Source organism: Curcuma longa, chromosome 4, assembly GCF_044706935.1.
Source record: "Curcuma longa cultivar G26 ecotype Majalengka, Jawa Barat chromosome 4, ITB_CL_G26_1.1, whole genome shotgun sequence".
Lineage (NCBI taxonomy): Eukaryota > Viridiplantae > Streptophyta > Magnoliopsida > Zingiberales > Zingiberaceae > Curcuma > Curcuma longa.
The window spans coordinates 17,470,189-17,484,352 of record NC_133864.1 but is presented as its reverse complement, the minus strand read 5'-3'; the positions used below and the strand labels follow the sequence as shown (position 1 = coordinate 17,484,352).

General features: G+C 33.8%; 1 protein-coding gene across 1 annotated transcript; it reads right to left on the bottom strand.

Moving 5' to 3' along the window:
- Window positions 1-1,991: 1,991 nt before the first annotated feature.
- On the bottom strand, window positions 1,992-13,133 carry LOC141827808 (uncharacterized). Its single transcript, XM_074715136.1, has 8 exons — window positions 13,062-13,133; window positions 12,464-12,578; window positions 10,196-10,276; window positions 7,208-7,256; window positions 6,337-6,442; window positions 3,184-3,236; window positions 2,952-3,014; window positions 1,992-2,575 (listed from the first exon to the last, which is right to left on the bottom strand). The coding sequence occupies exons 2-8, from the start codon at window positions 12,574-12,576 to the stop codon at window positions 2,276-2,278; spliced, it is 765 nt and encodes a 254-aa protein (XP_074571237.1). The 5' UTR covers window positions 12,577-12,578; window positions 13,062-13,133; the 3' UTR covers window positions 1,992-2,275.
- Window positions 13,134-14,164: the final 1,031 nt, after the last annotated feature.

The window sequence follows — 14,164 nt, the reverse complement described above, 5'->3', positions numbered from 1 at the left end:
TTTATGATTAAGTTTTCTTCTGTCTTACCAAATAAACCACTTTCTTCTTCTTCCAAATTTTGTTACGATGAAACGTTCGTTCCCCATCAACGGCGTCTTAAAATAGATTTGAATTAAATAAATATAAATATAGTATATATATAATTATATTACTTTTACAAACAAAAAGTGTTATAGAACAGTGGTGAGTACATGTGTTTGTGTCTCAGAATATCATGGTTCGATCCCTAGCAACAATATATTAAATTGTAATTTAATTAAATATATTTTATATATAAATGATTGAACACACATTAAAAAATATAAAAATCGTTAAAAAAAATCAAAAAAGCCCAAAAAAACTCAAACCACAGTTACTGTTTGAACCGGCGGTTCAAACCGACGGTTAACCGGCTGAACCGCCGGTTCAAGAGGCCTTGAACCTTAACCGGCCCGGCAGCCTGCCGGGCCGGTTACGGTTTGGCCCGGCTAACCGGGTCAACGAGCCGGGTCCGGGTTTGACCCGGTCCGGGTCCGGGCCGGGTCCGGGCTGGACCCGGCCCGTGGGCAGGTCTAATAGAAGCTAAGAATTAATTTTTACATATTATAGAAGTTACATGCTAACTTCCACATAGTCAGGGGCGAAGGCAGGTTTTCACGAGAGGGGAATCACATTTTAAATATTTAATAATTAATTATTAATTTTAAAATAATATATAAAGACAAATTTAATGAAAATCAAAAAGCTTGGGGGGTGATGGCCCCTACCTGCCCCCCCTCGTGGCTCCGCTCCTGTACATAGTTAATCGTGATCAAATAATATTTATTTAAAATATAATAAACATTATAGAATCTTCGTCGTTTATTTTACTCATTAAAATATTATTTTAATTATATTATTAATTTAAAAAATAAAATCGATATAAAATAGAAGTTAACTAGCTTCTACAACTGTTGAATATTCTTAATAAATTAATTCAACTCATTAAAAAATATTATACATAAAAATATTTTATATCAAATAAATTATTTATCAATTCGATTAAAATCAATTAAACATATCTAAAATCATTTTAAAATTATTATAGCCGTCATTGAATAGTTGCTACAATAATTAAATATAAAACACTCTATTTTTAATATTTTTTTTTGATTAAGTTGAACTAAAAATAAAAATGATTCATTTTAATATATTATAGCAGCTATACTCTTACTATACCAATGTCGAAATAGAAATATTTTTAATATGAAAAATATACCAAGACACTTTTTATTTTTTTTTAAGTAAAAAAATACTTTTTTTTTGAGGAATCTAATAATTAGGAGGATTTTTTTCACCGAATATTTATTAAGTTCCGAGTAGGGTTTTCAAATGAGTCAACCTATAATAAGTTAACTTATCAAAAATCCGTCATATGATGGGGTGGACCAACCTACGAATTTAACAGATTGAAAAATCTCCAATCCAACCCAATCTAAGATCAGTTTAGCGGATCATCTCACCAGTCTCTAAAAAATAAAAAATATAAAAATATTAAAAATTTTAAATTTGGATTATAATTTAAACGGATCGAATTGAAATTTTTAAATTTAAATTACTATTTAGACGGATTAAGCCCATTAATCCATTAAATTTTTTAAATTTTAAAATCTTTTATAAATCAATCTAAACTTACCGCAGGTTAAATCTACTATCTATTTTAAAATAAATTGATAAAATTTTAATCTAATTTATTTAAATTCCAATCTAAATTGACCACTCAAATTTTGAATGGACTTTCACTTGCTCATATTCTCCACCCAATAGTATAAGGTTGAAAATACAGAAGAACAATGTTTTTTAGGAACTTTTTTATGCATTCAAATTTAATATAATTGGAGATACATAATGTTTATATCTATCTACATAGATATAGTGAATACTGATAGCCAAACTGAACTGTTATCACTATTATTTTTCAAACAAAGGCCAAAGTAAAAAAAAAAACAAAAAGAAATTGAAATAATGAAGACACGAAGAAATAATTAGGCAGCTTTCTTAACTTACTACCATTAATGATGTGCAAATGGTAGAAAAAACGATGATAAATAATAGAAGCCATGTAACAATTTATGGCCATATGTATACAAGTGAAGTTCAAGATGATAAACCAGTACAGATTTGAAAAGCTCAGAATCTCATGTAAGATCACTGACATTTCTCAAACACCCCAAAATGAATATCATCAACTAGCCAACTTGGTTCGTCGAAGACTCACAGGTGCTAGCTGTTTATGTTGAAGGACTCTGCTCCTTGTTAGTTTGTTTCACCAATTTCTTCGGAAGCCTTGGGATCAGAAACTGGTTCAGTTTCATCGGTCGATGTTTCACTAGCCTTGTGCTCTTGCATTTCTGTATCAGCAATTGTAGCATCTTCAACAGTCTCGGCATCAGTCATCTCTTCATCGCGGTCGCCTGCAGCAGGCTCGACTCCATTTGAGATAGGAATAGGTTTCTCATAGGGTGTCTCATTTCCACTGCCAGGTTCATGTTTCTGCCTCAGAACCCCAGGATAGGGCTCAGTGCACTTACTTAAGGTGGATGTGACCAACAAATTCTGGAGTTAGGCAAGCCACCGAGATTAGAAGATAACACTAGGAAAAATCGAATTGTAGCCAGGGTGCTAAACATGGTGAAAATGCAAATTTTCTCGACATCACATTCTAAAATTCGATCGATGAAGAAATATGCATGTGCAGAACAATATAAAATGGAAAGAGAAAAAAAAAAGTGAGTCCTAGCAATTACATCAATTACATGGATTTGGTTCCACTTGAAACTGTTTAACAATCATTTTTAACCCCCTTTTTTTATTTCATATATATTTACTGATGCTAAATCTACTTACTGTTTATGTTGTTGCTTACTTAGCTATTTATGCATAATAAAGTGGAGATCACAAAAGACACTAAACATAGTAATCAAACACGAACCTTCTCCAAGGCGAGTGCAAGCTTTGAAAGATTTGAATACGTATCTTTTGGTACCAAAAGGATCTGTTCACAGAAAATATTTCAAGAATTGTTCATGTTTGCTTTCTTTTTCTTGTTTAAAAGAATTCACATGATAGACGAAATGTGACTTGGGGAAAAAAAACCTACATGGTACGCCTGATTAAATTTGAAACCAAAAACAAAAATAAAAATACTTGACAGACAAGTTTACCTCACAGAGCCTTTGCAACGTGAAAGGAGGGCCTTCGGTAAAACTAAGAAGGGCTGCAAGCAAATATAACAATTAGCTGCAAATATCAAGCTGATATCAAAAGACATAATTAGCACACCAATACCAGATGGAAAAGATGGACAACAAGCATGAAAAATGAGAAAAGAAACAAACACAGGAAAGTTCAGGCATCCATTAACCTCAGCTTGTGTTTTTTTTGTTTATTTAAAAAAAGGGGAAAAAGATACCCAATTTTAATCTCACTTGTAGCAGTGTCTTAGATTATGTTACCCCTAAATTGTTAGATTCTGCCCTTGCGACCCATTTTCTTCTTGTAACAGAAATCTGTTTTCCATAGTAGGCAATGAACAGTTTGACTAATGAATCAGACAAGTAATTTATAATTTGACAAGATTCACATTTCAAAATCAATTTAAAAAAGTCAACACTAATTCTTATAGATGCAGCTTGTGAATAATTGTGATACTCAAAAGTTAATCAAGTTTATAATTACTCTTATTTTCATCTAACGAACAGGACTTAAATACACTGGAGATTTTCAAAATCTGTTGGAAATTGATCATAAGCAAGCAAAATTGACAGCATTCTTAAAATTGTTGATAGTAGGAGTATAAAAAAAGGGAGCAAAAATAGACAAAATGAACCCATGTCCAATCAGTTGTATCCCTTCCATGAAGCAAGCAATAGAATTTTTTTATGCATATATTTGCTTCTTCCACAAACCATTAAGCAAAACTGAGCAACAATAGCACGTAGAACAAAGATGAGACAATGACACTTTCACTTTGATGATGACTCACGACGACACCTTTGTGTGAAATCGCCAACCTTGTGCGAAATCGACAACCTTTGTGTGAGATCCGCAAGATGGCAATGACTTCTGTGAGGTTCTAAGACGATGAGAGCTTTGCTCGTGCTCTATGGTGAAATTGAAGGCTTTACTCGTGGTCCATGACAGCATGGAAGGTTTTGCTTGTGGTTTGCAACAATGAAGAGGGCTTCATTCGTGGTCTGTGACGGTGCTGAAGACTTACTCATGGTCCGCGATGATGCCAAGGGCTTGGATTGTAGTTTGTAGTTGAGGGCATCACTCATGGTGTACAATGGTGACACATTCACTTGTGGTCTATGATGCTTTTATGAAGATCCCTAGCAACAACATCTCCTTCCTCCGCTCTTTCACACTCGCTGACACTAACACCTGGAATGCCGACCCATATTGAGCCGGTTAAGGACTGAAACTGTGACTTAACTTGAAATTTTAAGCCTCACTTCATATACAAGTTGTGAGTGTGTTTCTCTTGACAGAAACACTAGGGAAAGAGAAGACGCCAAGGGAAATAGTGGTGTGACTTTGAAATTTTAAGCCTCACTTCATATACAACTTGTGAGTGTGTTTCTCTTGACAGAAACACTAGGGAAAGAGAAGATGCCTAGGGAAATAGTGGTAGAACCAACCTCTCCCATTGCTTCCACATTTCCATGCATAGAAGCATAGGAGGGAAGGAAAATGGGAATCAATTTACCCACTTTCCCATTTTTGGATTGCACCCAAGTCCGGGCAGAAAGCACAAAATTTTCAAATGTTGGCTAAATACTAATATAGGTAAAGTGAGAAGGAATTTATGTCACAAACCCTCTCTCTCTCTCTCTCTCTCTCTCTCTCTCTCTCTCTCTCTCTATATATATATATATATATATATATATATATATATATATAACCCTAATTTTTTTAAATTTGGTATGACATTATTTCTTTAAGTTACCGATTAATTTGGGTTGAGGCGAGGTTCAAGGTAAGGAATAACTATAACAAGACGAGATGTCGATATTGCCTACAAAACACCTCCAACCCAACCCATGTTAAATTGTGTGTATTTATATATGTAAGTTACACACAAGTACATGGATGACTATCATTGATACCATTACTAGTAATAACCATCCATGATGTTTATCAGATTAAAAGATCAACTAGTCTTCCAAAAAATAATACTATTGTGAATCAGATTAAAATTATTTTTATTTATTGTGTTTCTTTTATTGCAATAATGCGGATTGGTTCTCTCTAAAACTGCGTTTGGTTCAAGTTATCATATATAATCTTGGTTATGAGGAATAAAACATACCCTAACATTGTTTAGTTCAAACTTAGGTGATGTTATATTTGATATCTGATTATTTTTTTAGAATAAATTAATAATACTGATGATATTAATAGGTTGACAATATATATAATGAATAAATATAATTGATTTATAATTTTTAAAATTTAAAATAAATGTAAATATATTTTAATAGGATAATTTAATTAGAATTTGAGAAAGCTTATTTAAATTATCCTATTAAGTTAGGAATTGATTGAATCAATTAACTAAAGTTTAAATTAAAAAACCAAAGTTGATTATAATTCACTATGTCATCCTCTATTGTTCGTCCACTCGCTGTCGTCGCTGCTTACTCGCGCATGTTGTCACCGCTTGCCCGTCGTCGCCACCTGCTCACCGTCATCGCCTCCTCACACGCCGTCAAGAAGTTGCTCTACTTAGGCGTGTTGTCGTCGCTTGCTCGTTGTTGCTTCCTCGCACACTGTCACCGCTTGCTCGCGCACGCCATTGCCGCCTACCCGTCATCGCCGCCACTCACCGTCATCGCCCCCTCAAGCACGGTGCCCTGCGAAGGGTAATTTTGAAAAAAAAATTATTGTTAACCCCAGAATCATGGAAGACCTTCGACTTCTGAGGTAATCAGATTTCGGATCATATCCCCCATTTGCTGATGTGATGGGCATGTGGTGGGCATGCTCCATTATCAGGAATCGCTCATTACCTAAACCAAACAAGGTTTTTGTTGATAACCTTAAATAGATAACCAAGGTTATCAACAATAACATTGAACTCAACACGCCCTTAATGTCTTCCAAAAAAATAAAACTATTGTATCCTCATTAGAAGCATATGTAATCAAGTAAAATGGCAATCACATAACAACAAATCCAATAATTAGAACAAATAAATATAGAAATCCAGCATAAGAATCTACATCATTGTAGATAAGTAATATAAGGAAAACAATCCAAGATTCAAGTGGATACTAGCAAATGGTGTATGGAATACATGTTCTTGAGTTTACCTTCATCTAGACGTTTCACCAACTCTTGATATGTTTCTCCTACTAAAGAACTCTTCTGCGGCCCACCACTATTGTCCGTTTGTGCTTCCTTATATTCTGTTAAGACCTTGGGATATTTCATTCAAGCATGCATTAGTATGTATATATTCTCCATCAAAACTGTATCAAGATCACATATACCATATGTATTGTGAAGGATAGTATCAGATTGAAAAGATATAAGAAAATGACAGCACATGAACAAATACCAAATTGATGATGAGAATTCTTAGAGTTAAAATAAATAGGACTAATGATTTTGTGAAAATAGCTTTTCTCCAACTATTTTCTGATTGCACGATGATCTACTTTATCTTTGAGATTTATGAGCACAATATAAAGAATAATAATGAAGGAATGAAATCAAGGAACATAAATTTTCTGCGAATCAAAGAAAAAACAGAAAATGGAAGAAGAGAACTGGCACCTGTGATTTATGATATAAAATAGGGCACTACATTTTTCCTGCTTAACCAATACATTTCCTCTTTGAAATACAATGGACAATAATAAGGTTACTGAGACAAGGATGTGTCCCTTGTTTTATGTTCAATAAGTAATCAGTAAGTTAGAGTTGCTTTATTCTATAGAGTTGACATGTATTTCCTATCAACATTGTAGAAAATGCAGTGAGCTATAAACTATTGAATATAAGAACTAAATCCAAGAATCACATCTTGGTCAGGAATGTATGAGCCAGATTGTTGCTGATCTTTCACAATAGATTGCTCCAAATATTACCAATCTTATCCTGACAACATTGGAATTTTCTACCAATACATGCACATCACACAAGCACGAGTCCAAATACTTTAGCATACCTCTAACATACCTGCTTCATCCAAAAAGAAAGCAAGCCTCTTAGCATATCCCAGTCATGCCTATAAACCAATCAAAGAGCATAATCAGTTGATTACTAGATATGAGTCAACTGTGATTTAATAGGTAGGGTAAACATGTAACTGAATCTTTTTTAAGTGTACTATCTAGAGGTGCAAACTATAAACAAATTCTTTTCAGGGCTGATTAACACATCCTTTTTACTTTTTAGAGCTGTTTAAGTTATGATCGAGTAGAGATATGACACAACACAGTTCTTCCTTTGAACATTAACCCAGTTAAGAAAACATCGAAATCAAAGATAAAACAAATAGAACTGCAGATAAGTTCAACGAAAAAAAATCACCAATGTGGCCTTTTTAAAATCAATGGTAATTTATCAAAAAGGTCAATGTATTGACTAACATATTTCCTCAATACTTTTTAGTTATTAACCTTTCGAACTTTACTTAAACCTTTTACCCAACCACTTTAACTATTTGCATCTATCCAAGTTTGCTTCATTCTGATAAGTTTTCCAATTTTTAAAGCATATTTCTTTCAAACAAAAAGATTTTGTATTTCATCACGACTGCAATAACTCTCTAATAGTTAAACACCTAACTTTTGGCCTAACAGGATTTTATGTTTCCGTATTGCTATTCTCATTTTCTAACTTTAGTCTCATCTTCCATCCAAGTTGACATGTTATTAATATCAATAATCATGTATTCCTAACTTCTCTCTCCATCCAGATTAAAAGCCTCATAGTTTTATCCTTAATTTTGCCAAGTATTTCTAAGCCATTGAAATCATCTTTTCTTCTTCCATTTCCTTAGCCATATTTAGCAGCTTTGATCAGATAAGGCTCTATTTGTCTTCTTTTTTTTTTAAACCATAATGTTATATGTATATCCCTATTCATTGAGGAATATATAGATCACAGGAAATAAAGAAATACAAATTCATGCTGCACTGTTTCTCTGCCAAACTTTAGAACAGCAGCATTTCCAAATCTCAACTTCTAGAAAATTACTCTATAAATCTTATCTACCACAACACTTGCTTCTTTTCTATATTACCTTTTGTAGAATACAAGATCATGAATCAATATAATTCTTATATCTCTACCTTTTTTCTCATCCATTTTGCTTCTTGTAAGCATATTGTGCTTATTATCATCCTAAGCATTGCCTCTCTCTACAAATTATCAAAGAAATGTTCCTATGTTACCAATTGCTAGCATATTAGGAATGGTATGGTTGTCAAAATTGAGTACCATAAGCTCTTGCATAAAGAATGAAGATTCCATGTAGAATCTTGAATTGCATTGGGATCTAAAGGACTTACAATCTGATCCTGTGTTCTCTCTATCTTTCAAGGGAGGTTCTTAATCAATGTTTCGAGGTAAGTTCTCAATCCTAACTACCTTGACATTTAAAAGCTGATCATATTTTAAATATAGAAGATCTAATAGAATTTTTTATTTTCTTGAATTTTTTATAACTTTTCTGAGTAGAATATTCCTGTTTAACTTTGATCATTATCATCCATCTTACAGAAATTACTAAATGTTGTAATGGATTACCTTATCAATACACATTTTTCCTTAATTGACTATATGAACAATTTTAATTACACTTCATAGTAAGGAATTAAATTTCGTGTCATGCCAGTTGGCAGGGGCAGAACAGTAGACCATCAACGGACACTGGTACTGGCACTATGAGGCCGCAACGACCTCCTGGGGTCACAGCAGTAGCACGATTTTTTAAAAAAATATATAGTTAATTTTTATAACAGGTAGTTCTTTTCCCCTATTAATTTTTTCTTCTTAATTTTCTTCTTTCTTTTATTAAAACCTCTTCTTATCTTTTCACAAGGTAAATCGAGGAACAAAACCTCTTAGCCTAAAATGATTATCCATATAAAAAGATAAACATAGAGAGAAAAAATCTTTAAAGTAGTAGGAAACAAATTAAGAAAGATGAAAAAAATTAAATATAATATAATCTTTAACTTTATAAAATATACAACTAATGAACAAAATTATTCTATATATAAATTTGATTTAATTTTAAACTGATCAAAATAAATCTAATTTAAACATACTTGATCTTGCCATGTTTACTTGGTGGGCTTCAATTAACCTAAATTGACTCAATAAGCATTAAACATTTAACGAGATAATATCAAAACTTAAACTCAACATTCAACATCTCAATATAAACATCTATAGTGATAAAATATTACTAAAAATATTTTTAATTAATATATTTTATATTTAAAAAACGTTCTAAAACCGTATCGGTAGGAGCACAATACGATACCAAAATTATATCGTTTCGGTTATAGGCCGAAACTTCGGTACAACTCAAAATTTTAAACCTTGCTTTATAGTATCAGAATGATGCAAGTTTGGCATGCTCATATATTGAAAATTAATATAACATGCCATAGGTGCAATATTTATTTAACATCTTATTAATTTTATGTTCTATGATTCAATCTTTTGATCTAATACCATAAACACGATGGTTGTTCTAAGGAAAGGTCTTGATCCTAATAAGCAGCTTCTTTGTCCATATCTTCCCAAAATAATACAAGGATTCATTCTTATTCTGCTACACAGATGTCAATCTGATGGATTGCTTTTGAGTGACCACCTAGTCTACCCTTTACGTATTGGGATGACAAGGTGGTGAAGGCACCTTACAACATTTTGAGATGATCATCCAACAAGACAATCTAAAATGCATATGAGACTGTTAATATAGTTTGATGTTGGTTGCAATCAAACACAACCCTGATGGTGTTCAAAGTTTAAACATAATAGTATTCCACAGGAACATGATAAGTTGCACATTCTGTTTTCATTCTAGGAACAGTTGGCTAGAATCATATCATACATTTTCTAGTTGGACAAAATGTCAACAGCATATGATATATTAACACAAACAGGGAAGTTAGTACAGAAATAAATCAGAATAAAAATACATGCCAGTATTGTCCCGTGTTTGCCATGACCTCCATTATATGTCTAATTTCTTCGATATTGACATCATGTTTAGACTCCAGCTTCCTAGAAAAAAACATGACAAGGATTCAGATTAAGAAAGGGGGTGCAATAGAACATGAAAACGTCCACTGACTTTTCTTAAACAATATATGCCGAAGCAACAACAAAAGAAACAGAAAGTAGAGTTTTGCCTTCATCGGCAGCAAGGCAGATTATGGACACTTAGGTGTTGTTAGCTTCCCTAATATCATATATTCAACCCAACAACCAAGGATATGAAACACAACCTAATCAAGAACTGTTTTGTGGCAATATTTGTTTATGTGCTGTCAACTTGTCTAATATCATTTACTCTGCCCAACAACCAAGAAGGAAAGACAACTAATTTTTGAACATCCCTCTCTATTATTCAAAATCATAAGTGAGAATGTGATATTATTCACAATAAAGTAGAATCACAGTGATAAAGAAATTCCAGCCTGACTACTGCATGAGTAGAAGAACATCCAATGGACAATCTAAAGAATCAAACTACATAAGGGAATTGGGAATAGAAAATATATTCAGAAAGTAAGCAATGGTTCTAGATATATTTCACAAGAGAAACAAATTAGACTAAGAGCTTTACATATGCATGACTATGTTTACCAAGCATAATGAGTTTATTACACTTAGAAGGACATACTAGAGAAAACGTGATAATTGGTCAGTATCTAAAAGTTCAAACTCTTTAATTGAAAGATAAAAGAGTGATGGTAGCATTGTTCTTGTATGCAGCGAAAAATAAGAACAAAAGAGCCTCCTCCACTTATAAGCAACTATTTTCTTATCAGCAACAAGAGTAGTGGACAATGAGATACCTCAATGACCAGGCAAGGTGCAGTCAAAGAAAAGAGATGGGTGGTAGTCCCACTTAACAACAAAATCAGGACATCATATCCCAGCTATTTAAGGTCATCATGTCCCAACTATTTGAGGTCATCTACATGAATCTTATCTCAACGTGAACTTTATGTGAGTCTACAAACCAGAACATGATGAAAAATATTGGAAGAAAACGTGATTTACCTTGCTGGAGATAGAACCTTGATAATTGGAAGAAAAAGAAACATGAACAAGACATAAGAACTACAAATAAACCATACATCAGGTGGTCTCCTTCACTCTTAATAATCCTTCATCTTATAACAATTTACCAGAATACTCTGTGATAACCAAGATCTTGAATATTCATGGCATTAAGCAACTCTGAGATCCAACAAGTGATGTATTCCAAAAGATCAAGTAACTGAGCATGATCCAGATCTGTATCATTATGACTGCTTGAGTTTTCCCACTTCAATCCAAAAAGACTCAAGGATTGTCCAAATGAAAATTGCGACATCTTTAGACTTAATTTAATTGTTAGATCTGTGCAATACATTTTGCCTATTGGGTGGCCTTTGCTGAGTTTAGTAGCTAAAATGTCAAGGAAAAAAAAGATAGAAAAAATTAATAAACAACACTAATCAACTTGTGCTCTTCTATCTCGACCAGGTAATTCAAATTTTAACCCATCAAACTAACTACTGTGTTAGTGATCTCCATTCCTTAGTGTTTTTCTTATATACTCTTAATTTCTCCATGACTAGCAGCAACACATGCCAGCCTGACTTGACTTGCTAACTATAATCTGGCAAATGGCATCCCCTAAACTAATAAAAAGTCAAAATATGAGCATTAACTTCCACAGAGTTACATGTTGCCCTAAAGTGAATTAGAAGAAAACATAAGATTTTTAACTTTTCGTCTATATTTATTCCTGTACTGAGATTTGACTTCCTTCTATTATATGTCTATTTTACTGAAAATATGATCCTTTCACACGAATTCCTTCCTTCATAATAATAAAGACAACAGACTAAATTTGAAACTAAAAGAAGTGGAAATTTCCCCTCTTCACTCAGTGGAATCATAGGCTGCATTCAAACCATAAGGAACTATGCAACTAGAAATAGAATTGTAAAGGAGCTCTATATCTGATCCAAAAATGTCCATGAAGCACATACAGGAAATATATATGCAACAAAATTTACAGACAATTCGTTCCTCACTCCATGTTTGTGAGGGATAAGTAGCAGAAGAGATAATAAAGGACACATAGCCAATATACAGCAGTTACAGATCATTTGATCCACAAGTTTCATAGTAGGAAAAAGGAATTTTATGGTAGAAAACAACAAAACCAGGTAGATAAGATGTCGTACTTACTCAAAATTTGAGTTTGGGGCATTCAAATGTTCTGCTGAATGATCTACATCAGCAGAAGCCGTTACAACTTGTGAAGTATCTGAAATTGTATCCTCCATTGCAGCATTTGACATGGCTAAGAATTATAAGGATGGAACTTGTAAGAGGTAGCACAAAAATAAAATAAAAATTAATGGCTCGATAAAAGGCTCCTCATATTGGAACCAAAACAGTTAGAAAGTTAATCTATTCCACATGTTAAAAAAAATTAAAAAAATAGAAACTATCCTTTAGAGAGAAACACAGACTCACATACAAGTTACAAGCCACATAACACGAGTGGGAAAAACGTTTGCGAGTTCGAAGAATCAACCGATCCTAATCCGGATTGGCCGAGTTGAACTGGGATCGCCCGAGTTCAATCCGATTGTTCCCGAGATCTCGAGAAAATGACGAAAACTCAACAAATATAGAAAAAAAAGGAGAAGAAATCAACAGGTTTCATGAAACTGGGCAAAAATCAGAGGTTTATAGCAAGATCTGTATAAATCAATCGAGAAGAAAGATACCAGAAGAAAGGACGAGGAGGTAAAGGGAGGCAAAAGGAAGAGAGATTTACCTTCAGAGTGAGGAAGACTGTACGGAGGAGTGGAGGCGCAAGTGAGGAGGGCTCAACGGCGGCGTGTTCGATAGGCGACGACGATGTTGCTCAGGAGGAATCACACGAGACAAACGTGGATTGGGCGGGCTGTCATGTTAATGGGCCGAACAAGGAACTGGGCCGTACTGAGACTGTGTTGGAATGACCCGGCCCGGAGTCCTGCCAGGCCTCAGCCCAGGCCTGGGGGAAGTCAAACCTGGCTCGGCCTACCGGTTGGGAACTTTGTGATTCGCAATCCCGGCCGGCTCAAAAAATTGATAAATCTCAGTTAGTCTCGTTAACTATCTCTGGAGGTGACCAATCCGATCTCATGAAAGTTTTCCACCAACCACCAAGATAAATCGGGAAATGCACACAGCGGCTAGCCCAGACGCCCAACATCCTTTTGATTGCGCTCCCTATTTGGAGGAAAAAAACTGTAGTGGATAAATTTTTTATAGTGACGGCCAGTCCAGATGCCCAGCATCCTTTTAATTGCGCTTCCCATTTGGAGGGAAAAAACTGTAGTGGATAAACTTTTTATAGTGACTGGCTCCACCGTCGAAACGGTCCTATATCAGAAAACCCCCTAAGGAAATTTTTAGAGGCACGACACTACTATGTTGATAAAATTAAACTGCATTAACAGCACCTCAGTCAACAAATACATGTTGCTAAGATTTGAATCGCATACCACCTCAATCAACAAATACATGTTGTTAAGAGGATTCAAATCCGAAATCTCAAGTAACACATGTCTCCATACTTACCATTTTGGATAAAGCACTTCAACCATCCCGCCCAGCTCCAAACTATTTGAGGCCCTAGACAAAATCAATAAATAAACTTTTGACATCACTCACCCAAGACAACTGTGTTTAAAAAAACTTCAGCAATAGAAGTTTTTTTATATAAATTAAAAAACTTAAATAAATTAAAATATTAATTTTAAAAAATAAATTTTTATATAAGTGTATAATTTACTTAGCTGAAAACAAACGCATTTAGAATGGGTTAAAATTCAAGAAAGAAAAAAAATATGTCTAATTATCAAATGAAAATGAAAGAGAGAGAGAGAATAG